Below are 22,139 nucleotides of genomic sequence, written 5' to 3' on the forward strand. Positions count from 1 at the left end.
CCTGTGTAACATCAAGGCCAAGTCGTGCTTGACAAGCTCTCAGCTTCAGCTTCATGGCTTGAGAACACAGAATTTTGCAGGGTGACGTGAAGACTATGGCCCCCGTATGAGCTCGTCTTCCTATGATTGACTATCTTCTAGCTCCTCTGTCTGGACACTCATAGCTGTTCCGGTCGCAATCACAGGATACATCATGGTCCGTCATGGTCATGTTCGCAAAATATTTCACGTGGATCGCTGACGATGATCGACCACACCATAGCGCAAAAACCATGTCAAGGGATAGTAAAAGACAGGTTGCATTGCATCGTTGTATGATCGCCAGTCAAATCCTCGACTAAATTGATCATGGCCTATCATTGCTGTACATTTCGTCCAATCTCTTTCTCTGTTTTTTTCATCTAACTGAACGCAATCTCCCAATCTCCCACTACGCCCACCCCAGGATTCTTAATCTTCAACAAACTACTCTGTCCTTCTTTCTTACCATTGGAAGCTACTCCATTCTCATACACCCAATCTACTTCCTGTCCACCGATCTTGATGGATTTCGGTTTATGGGTCAATCCTAACACGATGATACTCTCAATCTTGACGTGAGAGACCGCTTGAGCCCAGGTATTGTTGTCTGCATCGTACGATACTACCCCTTTCTCTTCTGATGATGCTGGAGTATTGGTCTTAGAAGTCGATGACAAAGATTTACCGTCGAATTGGAATTTCCTCCAGATGTATTCTCCTTGTTCGTATCCATATGATACACCATCATCCAAGTACAATTGACCTGAAGCTTTACCTTCTTTCGATAAGGCGATGGTCAATGTGAATGGGTCTTGCCACATCAAAGGCGATGACCTTCTGACTCTCTGTCTTGAGGGGACAATGGATCCACCTTGAATGAGGAGAGGGAACGTGGACAAGGGTGTAGATAGAGAGACAGTCTGGCGGGCATGAGCAGGATAGAGATGACGAGTGAAGTAGTTGTAGTATGGCTACGGAAAGGACACATTATGTGGTTAGTACCAGTCATGCGGGCGAATACCGATGTATCGTCACTTACCTGAGCGTCAGAGATGTATACTTGACTTGTCTCCGCACCTTCTTGCACAACGGGTTTGAAGAGTAATCCTGAACCACCGATGTAGTATTGATCATCGATGGCAAACCCTTGCTCATCTTCTGGGAAGACAGCATATTGAGGTCTAACAGACAGAATCTAGGTAAGTAGACTTCCAGACAAGTCCCAGTGATACATTTCATGAACCCACCTCATGATGGGTACACCGGTCAGACTGGAATCGTGGAAAGCATTATACCACACGGGCAACAATTGGTATCTCAATCGGATGATATCCCTCAGATAACCCCTGATAGGTTCATCGAACAGATACGGTTCACGTCGTTTGGTATCGATATGCGCATGAGCTCGGAAGAATGGCATAAACGCTCCCGCTTGATACCATCTCACCAGGAGCTCGGATGTTGGATTGCCAAAGAATCCACCGACGTCGGCTACATACACGGTGAACAAGATTAGTATAGTTTACCAAAAGCGATTGAACCGGAAATGATGAGCAAGATGAAATGGAACTCACCTCCACTGAAAACCATCCCTGCGATGTTGTTGGAGAGCAACATGGCGGTCTCACCGGCAAGGTGTTCTATGTAAATGTCAGCTCAACTAACTCGCAACCACAATTGAGAAGAGCTCACCCCAGTCTCCGAGATTGTCACCAGTCCTACGAGTGGATGTCAGCTGTTGTTAATGTTCAACTCATGAACTCAGCTCACCATATAGCGCCATATCTTTGCGAGCCAGCGAAGAAAGATCGGGAAAGTACGAAAGGTCTTTTGGCCGGCGTTTCTCTTGCAATTAACGCATGGGCAGTTTGGTTGTGCTTTGTACATTAGATCAGTCACAGGAATTGTCTCGATTGTTCAAGTGGTTGAGAGCTGAAACGTGATACTCACGAACATCATACCATTGATATTATGTACATCTCGATGTTCCCATCCCCCAGCATGAATATTATCTCTTGGCATACTGATCTCCGGACCGTCAAATACGGATGGCTATGGTATAAAATCCTGGTATCAGCTGTATGCGAGAGTTCACCATTCTTTGTGCAACTGACCTCATTCATATCATTCCAGATGAATAGAGCGCTCGTCGAATCCTAAATTCGAGTGAAATATGAATTCCCTTCGATCAGCTTTCAAGTCCCAATGAGTCTCAGTCAAGTTGAGAGTAAACTGACCTTCCAAGTCTTGAAATCGAACATTTTCGTCCACCAAGTCCAAGATTTCTCATTAAAGAAATCTACCCAAACACTGCTTCCGGTCCAACACCAACCTTCGAAATTATTTCCATCCGATTTCTTTATGAGCACATCCAAATCTTTGGCATCGGAATATATTCTGAACGAATCGGTTTTCTTGATGTGGGGATCAATGATAGCTACCATCTTTTCATACAAAAGGACAAAAATCGATCGGTTTTAGCTTATCCTTACGATATCTATCCTTACGATATCCGACAGGAATGGAATATTGGAACGTACCTTTCGACCTTTACTCGCAACAGCATCAATCATCTTAACAGGGTCAGGGAAAAATTTATTATTCCAATCAAAATATCTATGTTCTTCTGCATATTCAATATCCAACCAAGTCACATCCAGGGGGATATCAGCTTCATCAAACTTCCTATCTACCTGCAAAACGTCATCTTCGTCGTTATAGTTCCATCGACATTGGTGATAGGCTGTAGACCATTGAGGGGGTAAAGATGTAGGTCCAGTAAGTACAGCATATTGTTCGAAGAGCTGTTGAGGTCTTGGTCCAGGTAATAAGAGGATATCTAAGATACCGGATTCCGATACCCAATGTGTCCTCACGGCATCAGTGTCATGTCGGACATCTACGAATGTATCGGATGCGACCAGATTGAGTACACCAACGGAATGATCGGTAGAATGGGCATGAAGTAAGGGGATAGCTCCGTAAAGTGACATCGGTGAGTCGGCGAGATATTCGAAGATGTCGACGTTGTACAATCTGTAAGGATCAGAGTAATGTGCGTTTGGGCCTAAGGTATCAGGAAGAGACAGGGGCGAGGCATGTTCAGGAAGACCATAGACATGCTTGACACCGGGGAAAGTAAGATCAAGAGAAAATGCTTCAGGACCTTTGAATGTCGTCCATGATCATCGGTACTTGTCAGACATGTCGTCATCATGCATAAGAGGAACTCACCTTTTGGTTTACTATCCTTCCATTTCTTCCAAGTCTCTTCAAACGCATCTATATCACTCTCCTCAAACCAACTTCTATCCTGTTCTTCACCTTTCAGAACCACTTGTTCAGATTCACTCAGGATCTCTTCGGTTTTCTCAACATCCTTGATCCTGAAATGTTCCATGTGGAATAACGATCTTTCGTTAAATACGATTTCCGGTTTACCATTTCTCAACTGGGTGATCTTCAGTGGTGAATGTTGGATCTCCAAAGAAAGTTTCGAGCTTGAAGGCCCATAGGTGATAGTACTTTTTCCGGATGTAGTTTTGATAGTAGCTGATGAAGATAGAGATGGATTTGTATCGAGCAATGCCCAACGAGCAGTTTCGTGATATCTTTTAAAAGGGGTTGTAGAATCAATTTCATCTATTCTAAGCCTTATCATACCATCACCTTCAGCCAAGACATCAGCACGAAGTTCGAATTTGATTTCGGGGTACAAAGAGGACTTCAATGGCCATTTCCAAGCTCCATCTTGGATAGCTTGAGGAGGTGATAACGAATAGGGTGAATTGAAAGTACCGCTCGGTGCTGATTCCTGTTTATTGGCGATGGATCGTAATCTCCTACAGAAAGATGATTGGGAACATTTCTTGAAATCCTCTTCTTTGACTCCCATCGTGTTTGGTAGTAAGATGAGAGATAGGACCAAGAAGAGGGAAAGGGGAGAAAGTAAGGACCTCATCATGGTGGATGGGACGAAGACCTTGCTTTCTTGCTTGACTACAGACAAGATAGGGTCTGGGTTTTTCAAGAAATATATGGAGGTGACAGGAGGACGATCTGGCTACTGTGATCTGGCTATCGCCCTGCGATGAGCTCTGGTCGAATTGATCTACATCAAGGAAGATGAAGGAGACGAAGGTAACTTGTTGAATCCCCTATTTGAGCAGTGACGATGGACGTCCCATCCATTCCACGCGTCAGCGACTGTGGGGGTAAAGATGCGGGGAAGCGATGATGGCACACCACGTGTTTCTAGTTCCGCTGTTCTACCATGTGGCAAATTGGAATTGCCACTCACTCTCCATCTGCTACCGATTCTGGCCGAAACATATCATCGACTGGGTGCCGCGTAATTCATTTTATTTCATTTTGTTCGATTTCTTGGACCGGAATCGTCTACTCGTACAATCCATCTCATTCCCCTCCCGATCTTTCATGTTCTGTTCCCATTCATCTTGATCAAGAAAAGCGCATAGATCAGTGAAAGGATTCAGACGATCTTTCATCCTTCCCTTTCGCATCCGACCGACTCATCCATATTACCCATCATCATGTCAATACGAGCGATCTCCCTACGTCGATTGCCTCGACAATCATCTTCTTCGATCCTCCGACCATTATTATCCCGATCTTACGCCACCCCTCAATCGCCTAAACCATCTCGAAACCCACCACCGCCTGCTGGTCTGGAAGGCTTGTTCAGTGGTAAAGGCGGTACGACCGTTGCTCCCAAACCACCAGGATCGGAACCTCCTTCAGGACCTTCGGGACCTAAGAAACCCGATGTCGGCTTACCAGGTCTGGGAGGGGAAGAACAGCAACGACCTGAAGACCAGAGAGAACCACCCAAGGATGAAGAACCAAAGAGGCAGAAGCTTAGTGAACAGCTGGGTGGCAAAGCTGGTAAGAAGGTTGGGTTGGGTGGGAATGGCGGATCGGGCGGATCGGGTGGAAATGGTGGACCGAGTGGTGGACCTAATGGCATGCCAGGTGGATTTGGAGGTATGACACCCAACCAACTTCTTCTTGCCGCCTTGTCGACCTATGCCCTTTGGAGTATCACTCAACCTGATGATGTGAGGACCAAGGAGATCACATGGCAGGAATTGTAAGTCTTCACTATCTTATCGGCCGATCTAGTGGAATGCAAATCGCTAATCAAATCCGATCTGTCATAGCCGTAACTCCCTCCTTGCCAGAGGTTTGGTATCTTCCCTCGAAGTAGTCAACAGAAGCAAGGTTAGAGTGCATCTTCACAGTCCCTTGAATTCTTCATCATCTCCTCAACCCAATGCTACTGGCTCCTCCAATCTCCCATCACCCGATCACGGTCCAGCTCCTTATACCTTCACCATCGGGTCTCTAGAAGGATTCGAGTCTCTCCTTATCTCTACTCAGGACGAACTTGGTATCCCTGCCGCAGAGAGGATACCAGTATCGTACAGAGAAGAGATCTCAACCTTCCAAACTATCATGCATTTCGCTCCTACCCTTCTTATCGCCGGTCTTTTGCTCTGGATGGCTAGACGAGGTGGATCAGCGATGAGTGGTGGTGGCCCAGGTGGCGGGATTTTTGGTGTAGGAAAGAGTAGAGCGAAGATGTTCAACAAGGACGAGCAGGTCAACGTCAGATTCAAGGATGTAGCTGGTATGGACGAAGCTAAAGAGGTAAGCGACTTTGGAATCCGAAGATGGTCTAGCTTTCAACTGACATATCACTTTACCTGATGAATAGGAAATCATGGAATTCGTCAAATTCCTTAAAGAACCCGCTAAATACGAAAAACTCGGTGCTAAGATCCCTCGAGGAGCTATCCTCTCTGGTCCTCCTGGTACCGGTAAAACCCTATTAGCTAAAGCCACCGCTGGTGAAGCCGGTGTGCCCTTCTTGTCAGTATCCGGTTCTGAATTTGTGGAGATGTTTGTCGGTGTCGGTCCATCTAGAGTCAGAGATTTATTCGCCAACGCTAAAAAGAACGCACCATGTATCATCTTCGTCGATGAGATCGATGCGATTGGTAAATCTCGTGGAAAGGGTGGATCTTTCGGTGGAAACGATGAAAGAGAATCAACTTTGAATCAGTTGTTGGTCGAAATGGACGGTTTCGGTACCAATGAACATGTCGTAGTATTGGCCGGTACCAACAGACCCGACGTATTAGATAACGCCTTGATGCGACCTGGAAGATTCGATAGACACATTGCGATTGATCGACCCGACATCGGGGGCAGAAAACAGATCTTTGGTGTTCACCTTTCCCCTCTTACTCTCTCGACGGAACTCAAGGCTGAAACTATCGCTGAGAAATTGGCTTTGCTCACTCCTGGATTCTCTGGAGCGGATATTGCGAATGTATGCAATGAAGCTGCTCTGCGAGCTGCTAGACGAGGTGGAGATGCTGTGACGGAAGAAGATTTCGATGGTGCGATTGAAAGAGTTATCGCTGGTTTAGAAAGGAAATCGAGAGTGTTGGGTAAAGATGAGAAGAAGACTGTAGCGTATCATGAAGCTGGACATGCTGTCTGTGGTTGGTATTTGGAACATGCCGATCCATTGTTGAAGGTATCGATTATTCCTAGAGGTGTCGGTGCATTAGGATATGCTCAGGTAAGTTCATAATATAATCAATATGTATCATTCAATTTGTGGACCCTTCATGCTGATAAGCCCTTGGCATCTTCCATAGTACTTACCAAAAGAACGATTCTTGTTCTCTACTCAACAGCTACTGGATCGAATGTGTATGACACTTGGTGGAAGAGTATCTGAAGAGATCTTCTTCGGACGAATCACGACCGGTGCTCAAGATGATTTGCAGAAAATCACCAAGATGGCCTTTGAGGTTTGTGCCAATTACGGTATGAACCCCGAGATCGGACCTATATCTTATGGTGGAAGGGATCAGCAATCTGAAGGATTTCAAAAACCCTTCTCGGAAGCTACTGCCGAAGCGTTAGACAGGGCAGTCAAGAAGATGGTCGTGGATGCGCACACTCGAACGACAGAGCTTTTGACGAAGCACAAGGAAGATGTAGAGAAGGTCGCGAAGTTGTTGTTGGAGAAGGAGGTGATAACACGAGAGGATATGAGGTTGACCTTGGGTCCCAGACCATTGTGAGTGTTTATAATCGCGTTCCCCGTGCACAAGGTACGAAGCTGATGCTGATTGTGGTTTCTTGTTCTTAGTGAGAACAAGGATGAGATGGATGAATATATCGAAGCTCAGTTGGATAAACATCACAAGGAGAAGACGGAGAAGGAACAGTAAGTAGTGGTCCGCTTCTTGATCTTCTTCATCCATCTATGGTGCTCATCATCGACCTCTTTATGGGTGATCATTGGCTAATACTCGTTTTTTTCTAATCAGAGCCGAACACACCGACGGTCCTACTCCTCAACTAGCTTACAAGCCTATTGATATCAACAAAGTCGACTAAGCTTTCTCTCTCCTTTACCATAATCCCTCGATCCTCTTGATCTTGATTTTCTAGCACTGTTAATCGATCATTCTCGTTTCCATGCACACTACATGCAAAATGTATCAGTAGTAGTCTTCTCTTCTCAGTAAAGGATATTCAAACGGGTCTTATAGTCATGGGCGGCTTGAACATCTGATCGTCTAGATACCATACAGGAAAAAAATGCATGACGATATCATCGAGTTGGGCTGCAGTAAACGCCGCATGTGGTTCTCATTGAGATCATGCAGGAAATTTACTTTTGCCACATGATACTGTACATGCTATACTGTAAGACGACGATTCATCGGAGAATCTCATTTCAGGTACAAGAACAAAAGAATACGAGAATGATCGCACGGATCCCTTCCCTTGCTGTGTGTATCATCCAATATTAATATGTGTTTCATGTCTGGCTCTCCCATCGATACATACATACAGTACAGTGCAGCACACATCAACACCTCATCACATCGCTATCATCAGCAACATGCATATAACATAAAGATAAGCATGGGCCATGTACCGTCGAATACTCTCTTTCTGATCCTCATGTATTCATGTCGTCGTCTTTCCTGTACATACTGACCAATTCAGACTAACATGTTCACCCTAAAATCACTCTCACCATCTCGTGCATCTCTGTCTATCCCCTCACCAGGCGGACGAATTAATTCTTCATCACCCAATAGATCGAATCCGACTTCACCGTCGACTTCACCGGGTGGGAGATCACCATCTTCCGAATCAGGATATTTCCCTATTGTGACAACTCCAACTGCACGAATCACCAAATCAAGACCGATAGGCAAAGAAGAAGCGTTCAAGACTGTCAAGAACCTTGAAGATGTGTTAAACGCATGGAACGAATATAGATTGGCTATTGCGAATGTCGGTAAAGCAGGTAGGAAATTAGCTGGGGCGTTGAAAGATCTAGCTTCAGGTGGTGGGGAGAAAACAGATGTAGCTTGTAAGTCACGTATTTAACTCATGATCGATTCTACCAAGTCGATGTCTCACTATATAATACTATGCATGTTCACAGCCCAGACGATAGGACCCACAGCAAATATGTTAGATAACCTATCAGACCTGACCCTCAAGCTATCTAGGAAAATAGATAAAGAGTATGACGAGGTGAATTCTGATGCTTTGAAATATTTCAACCTTCTAGCTGTGAGTTGCATCCGTTGATCTGCCGAATCGTTCTTGCCTGTTGTCAAATCAATTCAGCTGATGACAAATTGACAAAAGAAAGAAAGTCGTACTCATGATGCATACCTAGGAGCCATAGGGAAGAAACACGATAAAGCAGGTAAGCTTACCCTTTGAACATCACACCGCACGGTCAGTTGATGTATGGGTGGTGGCCTTCAATAGAAAAGGCCTTTCGAAAAGCTTCAAATACCTTATCTGAAACTTCTAGCGCACATGCTGGATTGGTAGCTTTGAAGGTCACGTTGAGTGAGGATATCAATAGAGCAAATGAGTGAGTTTCAAACTGTTAGGAATGGGAATATCGAAATCAATATGTATGAAATGCCATATTAATCTCCCTTTGCATACAGGGATCATCATACCCTAATTGGTACCAAACAATCTATAATCCTACTCAAGATAGCTTCTTCTTCAGGATGCTTGGCTGAATATATCTTAGCTTATTTCTCTGATGGATTAAGGAAATCGGGTCAGTCGTTCCCTGATATAGAGTATTGTAAGTTCAATTCTGAATATCGATACCTTTACTTTCATTCTGACGTGACAATCTGGGCTGTGTAGTCCGTACACTGCCAGATATCAAATGGCGATCTTCCTTACCTCCTTCGTTGGAAGAAGAACAGGCCGAAGAGAGATTCCGCGAGAGAATTAGAGGTGTTAAAGCGAAAGTGGCCCTCGGTGAATTGGATATGATTGGGAAAGGTCTATGGGAAGGTACAGGTGGTAAGGGTTCTGGAGGACACAGTATTCAAAATACTTCCAACGAAGCGATTGTGACTGCAGCAGTGGGTACTACAACCGAGAACGATCTCAACAGGGATATTGTTGAGGTGAAGACAGGAGGGCTCAGTCCCAGCCCATCAGCCAAAGAATCTTTGAAAGACGACACTCGCTATGTGTCTGACAAGAGCGAAGTGAAGCCACAGTCAATCATTACCCAGAAGGAAGGTACAGTCAATTCATCCACAGGTAATAAAACCTCTTCAGCTGAACGTCCACAATCACCTGCGACTCCTCAACATACCTCTCCACCCATACCTCACGACACCAGACCATCAGTAGCTTCCCGTTCGTCCACTGCCCCATCACACAGCTCCAAACCCAGCATGAGCACCGGTACGACCTCGTCCACATCGACCAGATCCGATGCTCCAGATGGTAGAAGGCCAATCCCATCTGGGTTGGTAGTCACCCCGAAGGAGCCTGATTCGCCTAAAGGACCTAGGTATCGAGATAGGACGATGGAAGCGGACAGACCTATTTCGAGGTACGAGGATGCACGACCCGTTGCGATAGCTGTAAGTGAATCTCTGCACAGTAAAAGGCCTATCCTGTATGAAAAGACTCACTGATTGGATTCGATGCTGCAGAGGTCACCCGAAGGCGCTAGACCGGCACCAATCCCCATTCAAGGTCATAATCCGAGAAGATCAGTATCAAATATAGTCAATGATCTCCAAAATAGACAACATGATGAGGGGTATTATAAATCGCCTTTACCTCTTCCACATCTGCCACAGCCTCTACGCCATGTTTCGAATCAGTCTTTTCCTTCATCTTCATATTATGCCGATCCAAGGGAAAGGTCGTTCCAGCATAATCAGAATCATCATACGTTTATGAGAGGTTGTGAATTGTGTGAGATGATTTACGAAAGGATGTAAGTGTGTTTTGTGTAATCTCATTTGCCATCGTCTGCGTAGCTTGTCACCTTTGTTCCCCGAGCCTTGCCTTTGTTTACCCTTCTTAACATGTACGTTGCCCTTGTTGAACCTCCGTTTAATCTTGCTTCTGCCCAGCTTGACTCTCCTCCGCGTTCAGACCATTGTTATTTACACATCCTTCCTTCCCTCCGGTTCCAACCTGTTTTACCCTTCTTCTCTCAACTCCGGTTTTCGTTTTTGAAATTCCATTCACAAAGCCAAAAAACAACTATATTACAACATGTTATTCATAAACGAGATCTCTAACAAATGATGTTGTCCACTAAATATACAGGATGAAATCTCATCATGAAGAACCTCCAAGGAACGTCCGCAGAGTCACTATGCCACCTTTGTTCACCTCTTCCTCTTCTACTTCCTCTTCTCAGCAAAGGCCAACATACCAAAATGAAGACTCCCATCACATACACGATATACCTATGGATCGAACGATGAATACAAGTTACGAATATGATGATTTATTCTTACGTCATCAATATTTCCATAGCAATAGCAGCAGCGACAGAAATGGGAGAGAAGAAATGGTAGCTCCCAAACCTAGAAAACCTATTTTATTTTCTGATAATAATGATCTAGATTTACAGAGGGATGTTTAAGAGAGCCCATCAAGTCGAAATATCGTCACAGTAACAAGACTCTACCCTTAACGAGTTTCAACCCTCAACGAGTCCGTGCAACCTCACGGATCAACCTCACAGACCTTCTATGCAAAATGATATCTTTAAATCTTTATTGATCATCTGTATCGCTATTTTGTATTGAGAACATCCATTGAACTCGACTTTTCAATAGTACGAATGTCTACAAAACCAGATCAAACGTCTCCAGAACACATCCAGCGAGTTCTTGCTCTTTGGACCGCCCTCCTTCCGACAAACAACCAAGCAGACACACTTTTGCCAAAGACAATGATATTCCCTTGACAACCTTCAATCATCATCTTGCAGGTCGTCTGACTCGCCCTCAAGCTCAAGAATATCGCCAGCTACTCACAACTATTGAAGAGGAGTGCATTATCCAATACCTCGATCGATCAGCATCCATTGGTCATCCTGTTTCGCCTGGAATCATCATAGAACTTGCAAACGAAATACGAGAGAGAGAATCACTCTTGCACTCATCCCAGATGAGCTCCAGCCATGTTTACCACCTCCCATGGGCTATCCTTGGCTTGCCAAGTTTCGAAAGCGCCATCCCCAGGTCCATAGTGTCTTCTCTCGAAAGATACAGGCAACTCGCTTCACAGCAACTACAGTCGATGCTTTGACACCTTGGTTTTGCGAAATCAAGTCTCTATATGATGCCAATCATTACCTGCCGCAGAACATCTACAATATGGACGAGACAGGATATGCTATAGGAGAAACACAAAGCTCTCGAGTATTAGTTATTATAGAGCAAGGAGAGAAGATAGGTAGTAGAAGAGGTAATAAGAAGCCATCAAGCGCAATACCTGGTAGACAAGAATGGGTTACAACAATCGAATGTATCAATGCTGTAGGTTCAGCTCTTCCTCCTCTTGTGATATTCAAATCAGAAGGAAGTTTCAACACAGGGTGGCTCTCAGAGAACCTTCAGCTTCGAGGATGGAACTGGGCAGTCAGTAAATCAGGATGGTCAAACAACGAAATTGCATTCAAATGGTTAACCGAAGTATTCCATCCCAACACAATACCTGCCAATCCTGATCAACGAAGACTACTTATTGTTGATGGTCATGCTAGCCATGTGCAGGCTCGCTTCATTGCATTCTGCATGGCCAACGCCATTGATCTTATGATACTTCCGCCCCATTCCTCTCATGTCACTCAACCTTTAGATGTTGGTGTGTTTCGCTCTCTCAAGCAAGCTATGGCAAAAGAAGTCAATCGGTTTGCTCAATATGATTCTTCAAGGATACAACGATACACCTGGGTTAGACACTTGGCAGTTGCTCGATCAAAAGCTATGACAGAAGAGAATATTCGAAAAGGTTGGAGATACACCGGCCTTTTCCCATATATTCCACATACAGTCTTAGATGCGGCCCCTCAACAAGTCAATACTCCTCAGACACCTACTCGCACCCCCTTAGCCACATTGTCTATTGAGAAGAATTCTTTCCTCGCCAAACATGCCAACACTATGTCTCCAGAAGTCAAAGATCGCGTTGTTGATCTTTATTCGAAATTAGAAACTGTCAGCACTGAAAAGACAGCCTCTGACAAGGAGAATGTCGAGCTCAGGAAGGTATTGGCGGTCAAGAAAAGAAGGACAAATGGTGTATCAGTTCAGAACGTTGGTGGGCACTGCTTTACTACAGAACATGTCTATGAGATGGCCAAGGAAGTTGAAATGAAGAGGAAGAAGAAGAAAGGATCGACAGAAGAGGAGGAGCAGCAGGAGGGCGAAATCAGTGAGGAGGAAGACAAAGGTCATGGAAGTAATGGTGTCTGGACAACGGTAAATCGATTGGGATCGCCCCTTGATGATGAGTAATAGATATTGTATTGAGAATGCATGTTAAAATTGTTTTGGGAGACATATTGGCATGAGGCATGATATATGTCGACTCGTTGAGGGTTGAAACTCGTTAAGGGTAGAGTCTTGTTATATGTACGGAGTGTAATCTAATTTGTATCTTTCTTTCTTTCTTTTTCAGTAACTTCAATACGGATTTTATATTTTTGATATTAAGACGAACGATGAACGATGATCGATGATCGATGACAAATATCAGTACCATATTCATTCAAGTAATCATTCGTCGTAAAAGCATCGTTAATCAAATTCCTAATTCCTATGTTCTGAGATCTTCGTTACCTAAACAAAGTATTCTACAGTACAGTACATATATATAGATATAAAATCATATCCGAGTTGATCTTTTCCTTCCAATGTTCCCATTTCCTTTCCGTCTTTCCTTCAAGTCAGCGCTTTCATCCCTCCTTTTCCCACTGTTGCCTCATACCATACAACATTCCGATTTCCAAACTCGGACCACCTCATTGATCAATCGACAATTTCCTCCCCACCTAATATCCCTTCAAAAGGATGTTTATCCTCAAACTTTATACTCGCACTTGGCAACGCTTCATTCCCCTCATCATCATCATCTCCATTTCCTCCATCTTTCCTGTCTATACCATCCAATCTCAGACCTAATGCCGAACTATGAGCTTCCGAACCTCTTCTACTAGCTATAGTCCTATTTCCACCAATAAGAGTCGACGACAATAACGACGATACCTTATTCCGAGGACTAGTACATGGATATGGAGCAGTAGAAGAAGATAGAGTAGCTCTTCTTTCCTGGCGAGTACTGGTGGTGATCTTACCAAACGATGAAGATGGAGTTGGAGTATGAGTATGGTATGATCTACTTCTTGGTGATGGTGGGAAAGAGAATCCAGGTTGGTATACTCCAGGTGAAATCGTCGTAGGTGAATCAGGCGATAGGATGCTCAACGACTGCGACTGATTGATCCCAGTGGGTGGTAGTTGGGTTTGAATCTGAGGTAGGATAAGTGAATTACTCGATCCTGAACCAGGTTCGAAATCGTTTGTTGGTAATGATTGAGGAGAATTGTCATACTCTGTGGTATAACTATTATCCCCTCTCTTGTCATCCCACCAAGCGGGAAAATGATTATTGGGATTCATGATGTTCTGACCGTGAGGTGCGTATCCTCCGAATTGCCTTTGTGGTAAACTAGTCGGACTGATACTTTCTTCTTTCTTCATTCGTTGTTGTTGTTGTGGTTGAGGTTCAGGAACATCTCCAATACCTGTACTGGTCAACCATGATGAGGGATTAAAAGGTGAAGAAGGTGAATATAGCATTGCAGAAGGTGGTTCACCTTGTACACTTCGAGTCCTCGTATGTTGTTGAGTAACCTTGATATCGATAGGATATGCAGTTGTATTGGCAGGTGCAGATTGAGGTCCAAGGTCATGTCCCAATCGCTGATCAGTGTGATTGAAAACGGTCAAAGGTTGGATCTTGAGCATATGGAACGGCCGCTGTTGAGGGTATGGGATCGTGGGACTTCGACGATCGGCTTCTTCAGGTGTGGAATAATCGAATTCGAACGCGGTAGGAGAGTTCTGCTCGTACGCGTGATATTCTGGAGGAGGTGCGTGAGCGTGAAAAGTTTCTTGATATCCCATAAGACCTTGAGGTAAGAAGGAACCTCTAGGATGAGGGAATATGAATGGTTTGTCTTCTTCTACGTCGGGTAGCAGATGATGTTGATATGCGTCTGGCGGTGAGTGGAAGTCCACACTGTGCTCTGAGGATGTAGGTGATAGACCTTCTTCGTGTAGACTCATTCGTCGCTTTTGCGCTTGTGTGGGTCGAGGTGGTACGCGTCGTTTGAAAGAGAGAATTTCAGCTTTCGTCGAATGCCTCTTCAAGAATGGGTGGGCTGGATATACCCGTCAGCTGAAAGTGGTCTCAGATTCAAGACCTGGAAGATGCAGCATACTCACACCAAGTACTAGCATCCGGATCACATATTCCCCTCTCGACATGCCGTAAGCTCAGCTTACGATTGAAACCGTATATCTAGATGATATAAATTTGTCAGTCACCATAAATTCTGTAAGTTATCGAATATAATGAACGGACGCACATTCAGTTGTCGCGAGAAACTAGCAAATCTGCTTTGACGATAGACCACCGGCAATATCTTCTCAGCTAGTTCTTCTGGGTTTTCGATAATGATCGCTTCGCCCGTTTCGTCCCACCGAATGATCTACAAAAGGAGTGAGCTTAGATGCATCGAATTCACTTGCAGTAGCTTACATGGTGATATTCGGGCTGTTCCCTATCAGGAAATGTAGTATTAGCACAGAAATCTCCTCGTCGCACCTGCACAGAGAATCGACAACAGAGGATATACTTACAAGATCCTATGGCCAAACAAACCAAATCAGCTTTGGTACTTCGCTCTTCATTCTCAACGGTGAAATAGTATATATCATGGACTTCCACTCACCCAAAAAGCTTTGTCAAGAAAGTCGGTTGTTTCCCTTCCACTTTTTTCTGACCTTTATTCTTCTTCTGCTTATTCATCTGAGGTAGCATCATGGGATTGAACCATGGATCATTCTGATCGTTTCCATTATGTTGCCAGAACCCACCTTGATGATGGAGGGTATTGGTAAAGTATCTATTGCTGGGCTGTTGTGGTTGTTGTTGGGGAAGTATAGTTTCAGAAGGTAATAGAGGTGGTCTACCAGGATGAGGAAATTCTCTAGGATGATTCGATAATGAGGGCTGTAGCCCCACATCGGTAGGTGATACACTGTCACATTGCTGATTATTCTCGAACCTCTCTTCCAATGGTGAAGTATCAGGTGATACGTAGGCTCTTGATTGGGATAGTGGTAAAGGGGGTTTCATCTCCCACCTATCGGATATTGATCGATTCATAAAGAAGGGTGGTATACCCGAGGTATTGGCAAGACCAGCAAAATCTGGTTCGCGTGGACCGGGAGATACGCAGGCTGAAGGTGAGGACATGTTATAGACTGACTAAGGTAGATCAGTCATTTACAAAGTCAATATATCAGGAGCATGAAGAGGACAAAAGGAGTACGATGAGGCGTAGAATGAAGAAGTGATCACTCACTTTCGAAGTGGAAGGATAACTATATCTTTCGTATCAGCAGATGTCAAAAGAGAGATGATCAATCCGCTAAGCACAATAGGCAGTATGGATGTATAATATCAGCTCTGAGTTCAGGATCCGAATAAAGGTATTCCTTGAAAGAAGAAGAAGAATGATCTAAGAAGGTAATGTATAAAACAAGAACGGATAGAAGTAAGAATTACATATATAACATTTCGAGAAGAAGTGGGATCGATGGGAATTTGTGACGGTCACACCTTGACTATTCCCCTTCTTTCCGTTGACGTCGAGATGTCAAGCAAAGTAGGATAAAGGAAGTCTCAGAGAATAATGGAAGAAGAGTCCTAGACATGATGATGATGATGTACTCACGTTATAATGTAATACGTTATAGTGAAAGGGGGGTTACCCGACCACGTCGGGTGAGATTGGCCCCCCTCCTAAACCAGATAACCTGTTGGACAGTATGACTGGAATGAATCGAATGGAATGTTTGACCGTATTTTCACCGAGAACGATATGACGGAGGTGATGTAGCGGTTATGCCACTTGGATGACCATAAAGGATATACGGGGTAAAGCAAGAAAAAAGGGATAAAGGAGGTAAATGTCAGTCGTCGTAATTAGGATAAAGGGAGTGGGTGAAGTGGGTCTGGTCTCGAGTGATGTGATGATGTAAGGGGGTGGCCAATCTTTGGGTTATTTGTGACGTTGTCAATTGAAAGAAATGACAGATAGACTATAATGTATCGTCGATCGATGAGGATCCATCGAATACAAAGAGATAGTAGATAAGTTAAGGATGTACTGAAAAAGGTTTGAGAGCTAATGCTCGAGGGGAAAGAGAAAAAGTGAGAATCTTTCTGAAAAGTCGAGGCTGTTTATATGTATCTGATTTGTTCTAGTATTGGCTTACAAGAGAGGTAAGTAGAGTCAAAGTTGATTGTATTCCTTTTTCCGAAATCGATTCTGATGGTTGATGGCCGCTCTTGTATGTGTGTGTGTTTTTATAAAAGTTAGACCTTGACCGCCTCAGTCGTCATTCGATATCAATCTTAATCTCATATGTTCTGATGTTGCATGCCGAGTGACATGACTTTATCGACGACTCATCATGTAGTGGTGTCAGTATTACTCCAAAAGCAAATTGATCGGCGTGTATCTGCATTTCACTCTTTCTCTTTCATTGCCTCCCTCAGTACCCTAACTACACTCCTTTCGCTTACTTGGATTTTGATCGCCCTGACTTGATCTTGAATACGTCTGTGTCATAGCCCGATGAGGTAATTAAAGCAAGATGACACAGTGATAGTAGATGATCGCTTTATTGTTCACTCCGTCATTGACCTCGAGGGCGTAACGTTGTGGGCGTTGGAACATATAAATCGGACTCAGGCTCCAAATCCTATATGACCGGAGTAGTGATCCAAGGGGGTCTTTGATTCACTGACATTTCGAGGGATATAAGATAGCGTTAAATAAGCATAAAGCATGATGATATAATGCGTTTGACCATTAATAGGAGAGTGGAGATATTCCGAATGTTTACCTTTTCGTTCTACCAGAAATTTGGTATCGGAATGTGATCGATATTGCAGTTGATGACTGTGCACTATGTATTTGGTTTGGTTTATTTCCCCACTCGCCTACACCAAGAAAAACCTCCGAGTAGAGAGGTAAAAGGTACATTTGAAGTGAACCTTATGGCACCATCTCATCCGAGACATACCGTAGATGCATCACATCATCAGGTATACATCAAGCCACTGCCGCCGGCCGGAGCTTTCCTCCATGAGCCAAGTAACCCTTTCTTCAGGCCGAAGACCATGGAATAGAGGGGAGTTCAGGTAGACGGGGATGTACATGTACCTGATTAGCCTCGAGGTTAATTGACATACGAGTTTCACGGAGAGGGGCGTCTACTCGATCAGAATGAAAAAGGGATATGACAATATCGTAGTTTGCGATCGATCAATTTGGTATTATCTGATATTCCATGGCACCGTATTTGGCATTTCGCTTATATCGATTTGGTTTTATGTGTCGTCAAGGCCAAAAGCCAATATATTCGGCTAAATAATGCTCAGTAATTGACTTACGATGATGCACGCACCATCAGATAAAATCCATATCATCAGTACAGCTCGAGATCGAGAGGTTTGTAGATTATAGATCGATGTTGACGTGATGGATTCAACAGGACATGGGTCTTGTGATGAGTTCACCGGATCTTGACAGGACCTGAGACATCAAACAGGTCCTATACTTACCGTACGGCCCGATGTATGAGACATTGAATGAACGTGCGCTAGATCATCCTAGAAACACAGGTTATGTATCACGTAGGTTGTAGACGTAAGCAGACGTTGCTCATTATACCTCATCCGGGCTCACGGTGGTATACAGAGATGTAGCATACGATTCCAAGAGTACAGAATAGATGTCTATCATTGTATGCGCGGTATCGAGAGTGACATTTAATGACGAGTGATGGATTCTGCAACGTGTTGGGGTGAGGGCGTAGATGAAGTCAAAGGAGGGCTCTAGCAGTCGTACTCGCATGTCGATACCGTAAGGAAAAAGTAAAGCCGTAGATATCCGATAGACAGTAAGAAGTCGGCCGTGGTGGTATCGCTCGTCAGATACTCCAATCAGGTATTCATTATTGCGATGACGGTCGTGAAGGATGACTGATGGATGATGTTAAAACAATGAGGCAAAGTGATACGAGAGTGGAGGAAGGTGGGGGTGAAGCGAGCCTTGGCATAAGTGGGGGGATTCATTATATGATCAGATTCAGCCATCCTGTCGCGTCGCGAAAAGTGGACAGATAGGGGATAGGGTAAAGACGCGTTGATGCTCATGTTCTCGTCTTTTGATCATCTTATCTTCAGCTTCAATTTTCCATCCTGAATTGCATCGATTGATAACCACTATCACTATATCTACACCCGCCACCCATCTCTGCTTCACTATCGACTCATCTGGAAGAATCATATCACACTCTTGGTAACAACTCCACCTACAAGCGGGAATATCTCTCTCACAATGGTACGTTGAACCCTCGTCCTTCTCTCATGTCAACAAGCACCTTGTCATATGTCATTGCATATGGACTGACAATCATTTTGCAACAGGAACAAGGCAGAGTATGGACCGTCGGTGTCCTACAAGGAGAAGCCCAACAGAATAGTCATTCAGAGATCGAAAAGCTATTCTTCGATTTCCTCAGCGGATTCAGAATCAATGGACAATTCACGTATCGAGATGCCTTGCGTTCCGCTCTGCTCTTACACCATCATACGCTCGAAGTGGATCTGAACGACATGATAGCGTGGAACAATGAGCTGGCCCAGAAGATCCAACAGAATCCAGGTGAAATGATTCCTCTTGTAAGTTCGGACGTTCCTCCTCTGTCCCAGGTCGCGAGGACAATGAGCTGAGTTCAACAATGTATGTATAGTTGGAATCGGCTTTACTGAGATTGGCAAGACAACTCTTACATCCCACTCACGACCAAACTCAGACTCAAGGTCAAGGTCAATCTAGCACTCCTGCTGTCGATTCTATCCCTGATATGCAAGTGACGATTAGAAGTGGGATGAACTTGCTACAATTCAGAGAGCTAAATGTGGGTATTTCAGCTTTCTGCTCAGCTTTACTTTTGCGAGCAAATGAAGCTGATGAGGGCGTGGTCATAACAGGCAAATACATTAACAACCCTTGTTCGACTCCCTGGTATCGTCATCAACGCCTCGCAACTCTCCTCGAGGGCTACCGAATTACACTTACAATGTAAAGGGTGTCGGTCGGTGAAGACCGTGAAAGTACCAAGTACTTTGGGTGGTGAGAGAGCTGCGTTGCCAAGACGATGTGATGCGTAAGTGATATCACTAACCTCCTTCAGCTCAGTCAACCATGTTCATATGTAACCGGAACACGAGCTGATGCCCTAGAAAAATAATCAGCCCAGCTCCACAAGGTCAACCTAAAGATTGTCCCCTCGACCCCTATGTGATTCTTCACGATCGATGTAGGTTCGTAGATCAACAGTCCATTAAGCTCCAAGAAGCACCTGATATGGTACCGGTCGGTGAATTACCTAGACATATGATGTTACATGCGGAGAGGTATTTGACAGGTAGAGTCGTACCCGGTTCAAGAATCATCGCGACCGGTATATACTCGACTTTCGCCCCTTCATCGAAGAATGTGAGTTTTTTACCAGAAGATGATCAGCTATCCAAAATGGCCTTATACAATGAGACTGATGAACTTGCTTGATTAGGCCAAAACCTCTGGCGCACCTGCGCTCCGACAACCATATTTGAGAGTATTAGGCATAGAGCTCGATACTTCCCTAGCTTCATCACCTGGATCGAGGGTGTTCTCCCCAGAGGAGGAAGAGGAGTTCCAGCAATTAGCTAGAAGTGAAGGCTTGTATGAGCGTTTCGCCAACAGTGTAGCGCCAAGTATCTATGGTAATCTAGGTCAGTTATTGAAACCGGGCGTTATCCTGGAAGATTAACTGACGGTCTTATGCTCATTTAGATATCAAGAAAGCCGTTACTTGTTTATTGATGGGTGGAAGTAAGAAGATTTTACCCGATGGAATGAGATTGAGAGGAGATATCAACGTTTTGTTACTGGGTGATCCTGGTACTGCCAAGTCTCAACTACTTAAGTTTGTGGAGAAGGTGAGCTGAGTTTAAACATTTGAACGCAATCCAGCTGATGTCGTGCGTTATAGGTATCTCCCGTATCGGTATACACATCTGGAAAAGGTTCCTCTGCGGCTGGTCTGACAGCTTCGGTACAGCGTGATCCCGTATCTGTGAGTGAAAGTCAGCCTGGTCTAAACGATCTTCCCCACAACGGTTTCAGCTGATATATTATATTGCGGTAACAGCGAGAATTCTACCTTGAAGGAGGAGCGATGGTCCTAGCCGACGGTGGAGTAGTCTGTATCGACGAATTCGACAAGATGAGGGATGAAGATCGAGTGGCGATTCACGAAGCGATGGAACAACAGACCATCTCAATTGCCAAAGCGGGTATAACGACTATCCTCAATTCTCGTACTTCCGTATTGGCAGCTGCCAATCCCGTTTTCGGTCGATACGACGATATGAAATCTCCAGGTGAAAATATCGATTTCCAAACTACCATCTTATCCAGATTCGATATGATCTTCATTGTTAAAGATGAGCATAATGAATTGAGGGATAGAACAATAGCGAAACATGTTATGAATATTCATATGAATAGACAAAATGAGAATGAAGCTGTTGGAGAGATTGATATTGAGAAGATGAAGAGATATGTGTCATACTGTAAATCGTGAGTTCAGTTCTGATCCACTTGTCACCAAAAAATCGTAATGGAAGGAAACTGATTGAATACATTTTTGCTTGTGTCGAACAGACGATGTGCTCCAAGGTTGAGCAATGAAGCTGCCGAGATGCTGTCGTCGCACTTTGTTGGATTAAGAAAGGAAGTCGCTCAGGTAGAGAGGGATAACGATGAGAGAAGTTCTATTCCTATAACAGTTCGGTGAGTAAAGCAATCATCCCTTCTCCCTACTGCTGCCGTATACACAAAATGTCCAATGCTAATCATGTTGCTCTTTTACATTTTAGACAACTCGAAGCAATCATTCGAATATCCGAATCCCTAGCCAAAATAACCTTGTCTCCTCGAGTATTACCTCATCACGTTGAAGAATCCATTCGACTATTCAAGTTCTCCACTATGAATGCGGTATCGATCGGATCGGGTATAGAAGGATTATCAAGGACCGAATTGAACGATGAGATTGATAAGATTGAGAAAGAACTGAAAAGAAGATTACCAATAGGTTGGACAACGTCTTATCAATCTCTCGTTAGGGAGTTCGTAAGTGGTCAAGGATATTCTCAACATGCCTTGGAAAGATGTTTGTATGTCATGGAGAAGAGAGAGACTATAAAGTTTACAGGTATGAAGAAGGTCGTGCAGAGGATTGGTGTATAGACGTTACCCTACAACTGCTGTTTCGTCTATTCGTTATCATGGCTATTGTTTCTGGTTTATTTTTGAATAATGGTCTGGATTACTTTCA

At 44.2% G+C, this 22,139-nt stretch overlaps 5 protein-coding genes across 5 annotated transcripts; 3 read left to right on the plus strand and 2 right to left on the minus strand.

Annotated features, from left to right (window-relative positions):
* Nucleotides 1-401: 401 nt before the first annotated feature.
* Nucleotides 402-3,985, minus strand: I203_108496 (uncharacterized protein; the record flags this gene model as incomplete). The annotated part of the gene is made up of 11 exons (XM_019148667.1): nucleotides 402-992; nucleotides 1,061-1,202; nucleotides 1,269-1,512; nucleotides 1,596-1,661; nucleotides 1,714-1,739; nucleotides 1,792-1,898; nucleotides 1,972-2,073; nucleotides 2,136-2,177; nucleotides 2,259-2,465; nucleotides 2,562-3,187; nucleotides 3,256-3,985. The coding sequence occupies 11 exons, from the start codon at nucleotides 3,983-3,985 to the stop codon at nucleotides 402-404; spliced, it is 2,883 nt and encodes a 960-aa protein (XP_019002250.1).
* A 589-nt stretch (nucleotides 3,986-4,574) lies between these two features.
* Nucleotides 4,575-7,461, plus strand: I203_108497 (uncharacterized protein; the record flags this gene model as incomplete). Its single annotated transcript, XM_019148668.1, has 6 exons — nucleotides 4,575-5,131; nucleotides 5,202-5,691; nucleotides 5,759-6,631; nucleotides 6,711-7,138; nucleotides 7,211-7,288; nucleotides 7,392-7,461. 6 exons carry the CDS (start codon nucleotides 4,575-4,577, stop codon nucleotides 7,459-7,461), a joined length of 2,496 nt encoding a protein of 831 aa, XP_019002251.1.
* A 624-nt stretch (nucleotides 7,462-8,085) lies between these two features.
* Nucleotides 8,086-10,364, plus strand: I203_108498 (uncharacterized protein; the record flags this gene model as incomplete). The annotated part of the gene is made up of 7 exons (XM_019148669.1): nucleotides 8,086-8,452; nucleotides 8,528-8,658; nucleotides 8,737-8,797; nucleotides 8,863-8,971; nucleotides 9,051-9,196; nucleotides 9,262-9,998; nucleotides 10,071-10,364. The coding sequence occupies 7 exons, from the start codon at nucleotides 8,086-8,088 to the stop codon at nucleotides 10,362-10,364; spliced, it is 1,845 nt and encodes a 614-aa protein (XP_019002252.1).
* Nucleotides 10,365-13,415: 3,051 nt separating this feature from the next.
* I203_108499 (uncharacterized protein) lies at nucleotides 13,416-15,930 on the minus strand (the record flags this gene model as incomplete). Its single annotated transcript, XM_019148670.1, has 6 exons — nucleotides 13,416-14,830; nucleotides 14,895-14,970; nucleotides 15,038-15,160; nucleotides 15,211-15,232; nucleotides 15,312-15,317; nucleotides 15,404-15,930. The coding sequence occupies 6 exons, from the start codon at nucleotides 15,928-15,930 to the stop codon at nucleotides 13,416-13,418; spliced, it is 2,169 nt and encodes a 722-aa protein (XP_019002253.1).
* A 3,186-nt stretch (nucleotides 15,931-19,116) lies between these two features.
* On the plus strand, nucleotides 19,117-22,051 carry I203_108500 (uncharacterized protein; the record flags this gene model as incomplete). The annotated part of the gene is made up of 10 exons (XM_019148671.1): nucleotides 19,117-19,431; nucleotides 19,503-19,670; nucleotides 19,744-19,919; nucleotides 20,008-20,251; nucleotides 20,328-20,529; nucleotides 20,591-20,736; nucleotides 20,790-20,873; nucleotides 20,949-21,379; nucleotides 21,464-21,592; nucleotides 21,679-22,051. The coding sequence occupies 10 exons, from the start codon at nucleotides 19,117-19,119 to the stop codon at nucleotides 22,049-22,051; spliced, it is 2,268 nt and encodes a 755-aa protein (XP_019002254.1).
* Nucleotides 22,052-22,139: the final 88 nt, after the last annotated feature.

Source organism: Kwoniella mangroviensis, chromosome 3 (assembly GCF_000507465.2).
Source record: "Kwoniella mangroviensis CBS 8507 chromosome 3, whole genome shotgun sequence".
Classification (NCBI taxonomy): Eukaryota; Fungi; Basidiomycota; class Tremellomycetes; order Tremellales; family Cryptococcaceae; genus Kwoniella; species Kwoniella mangrovensis.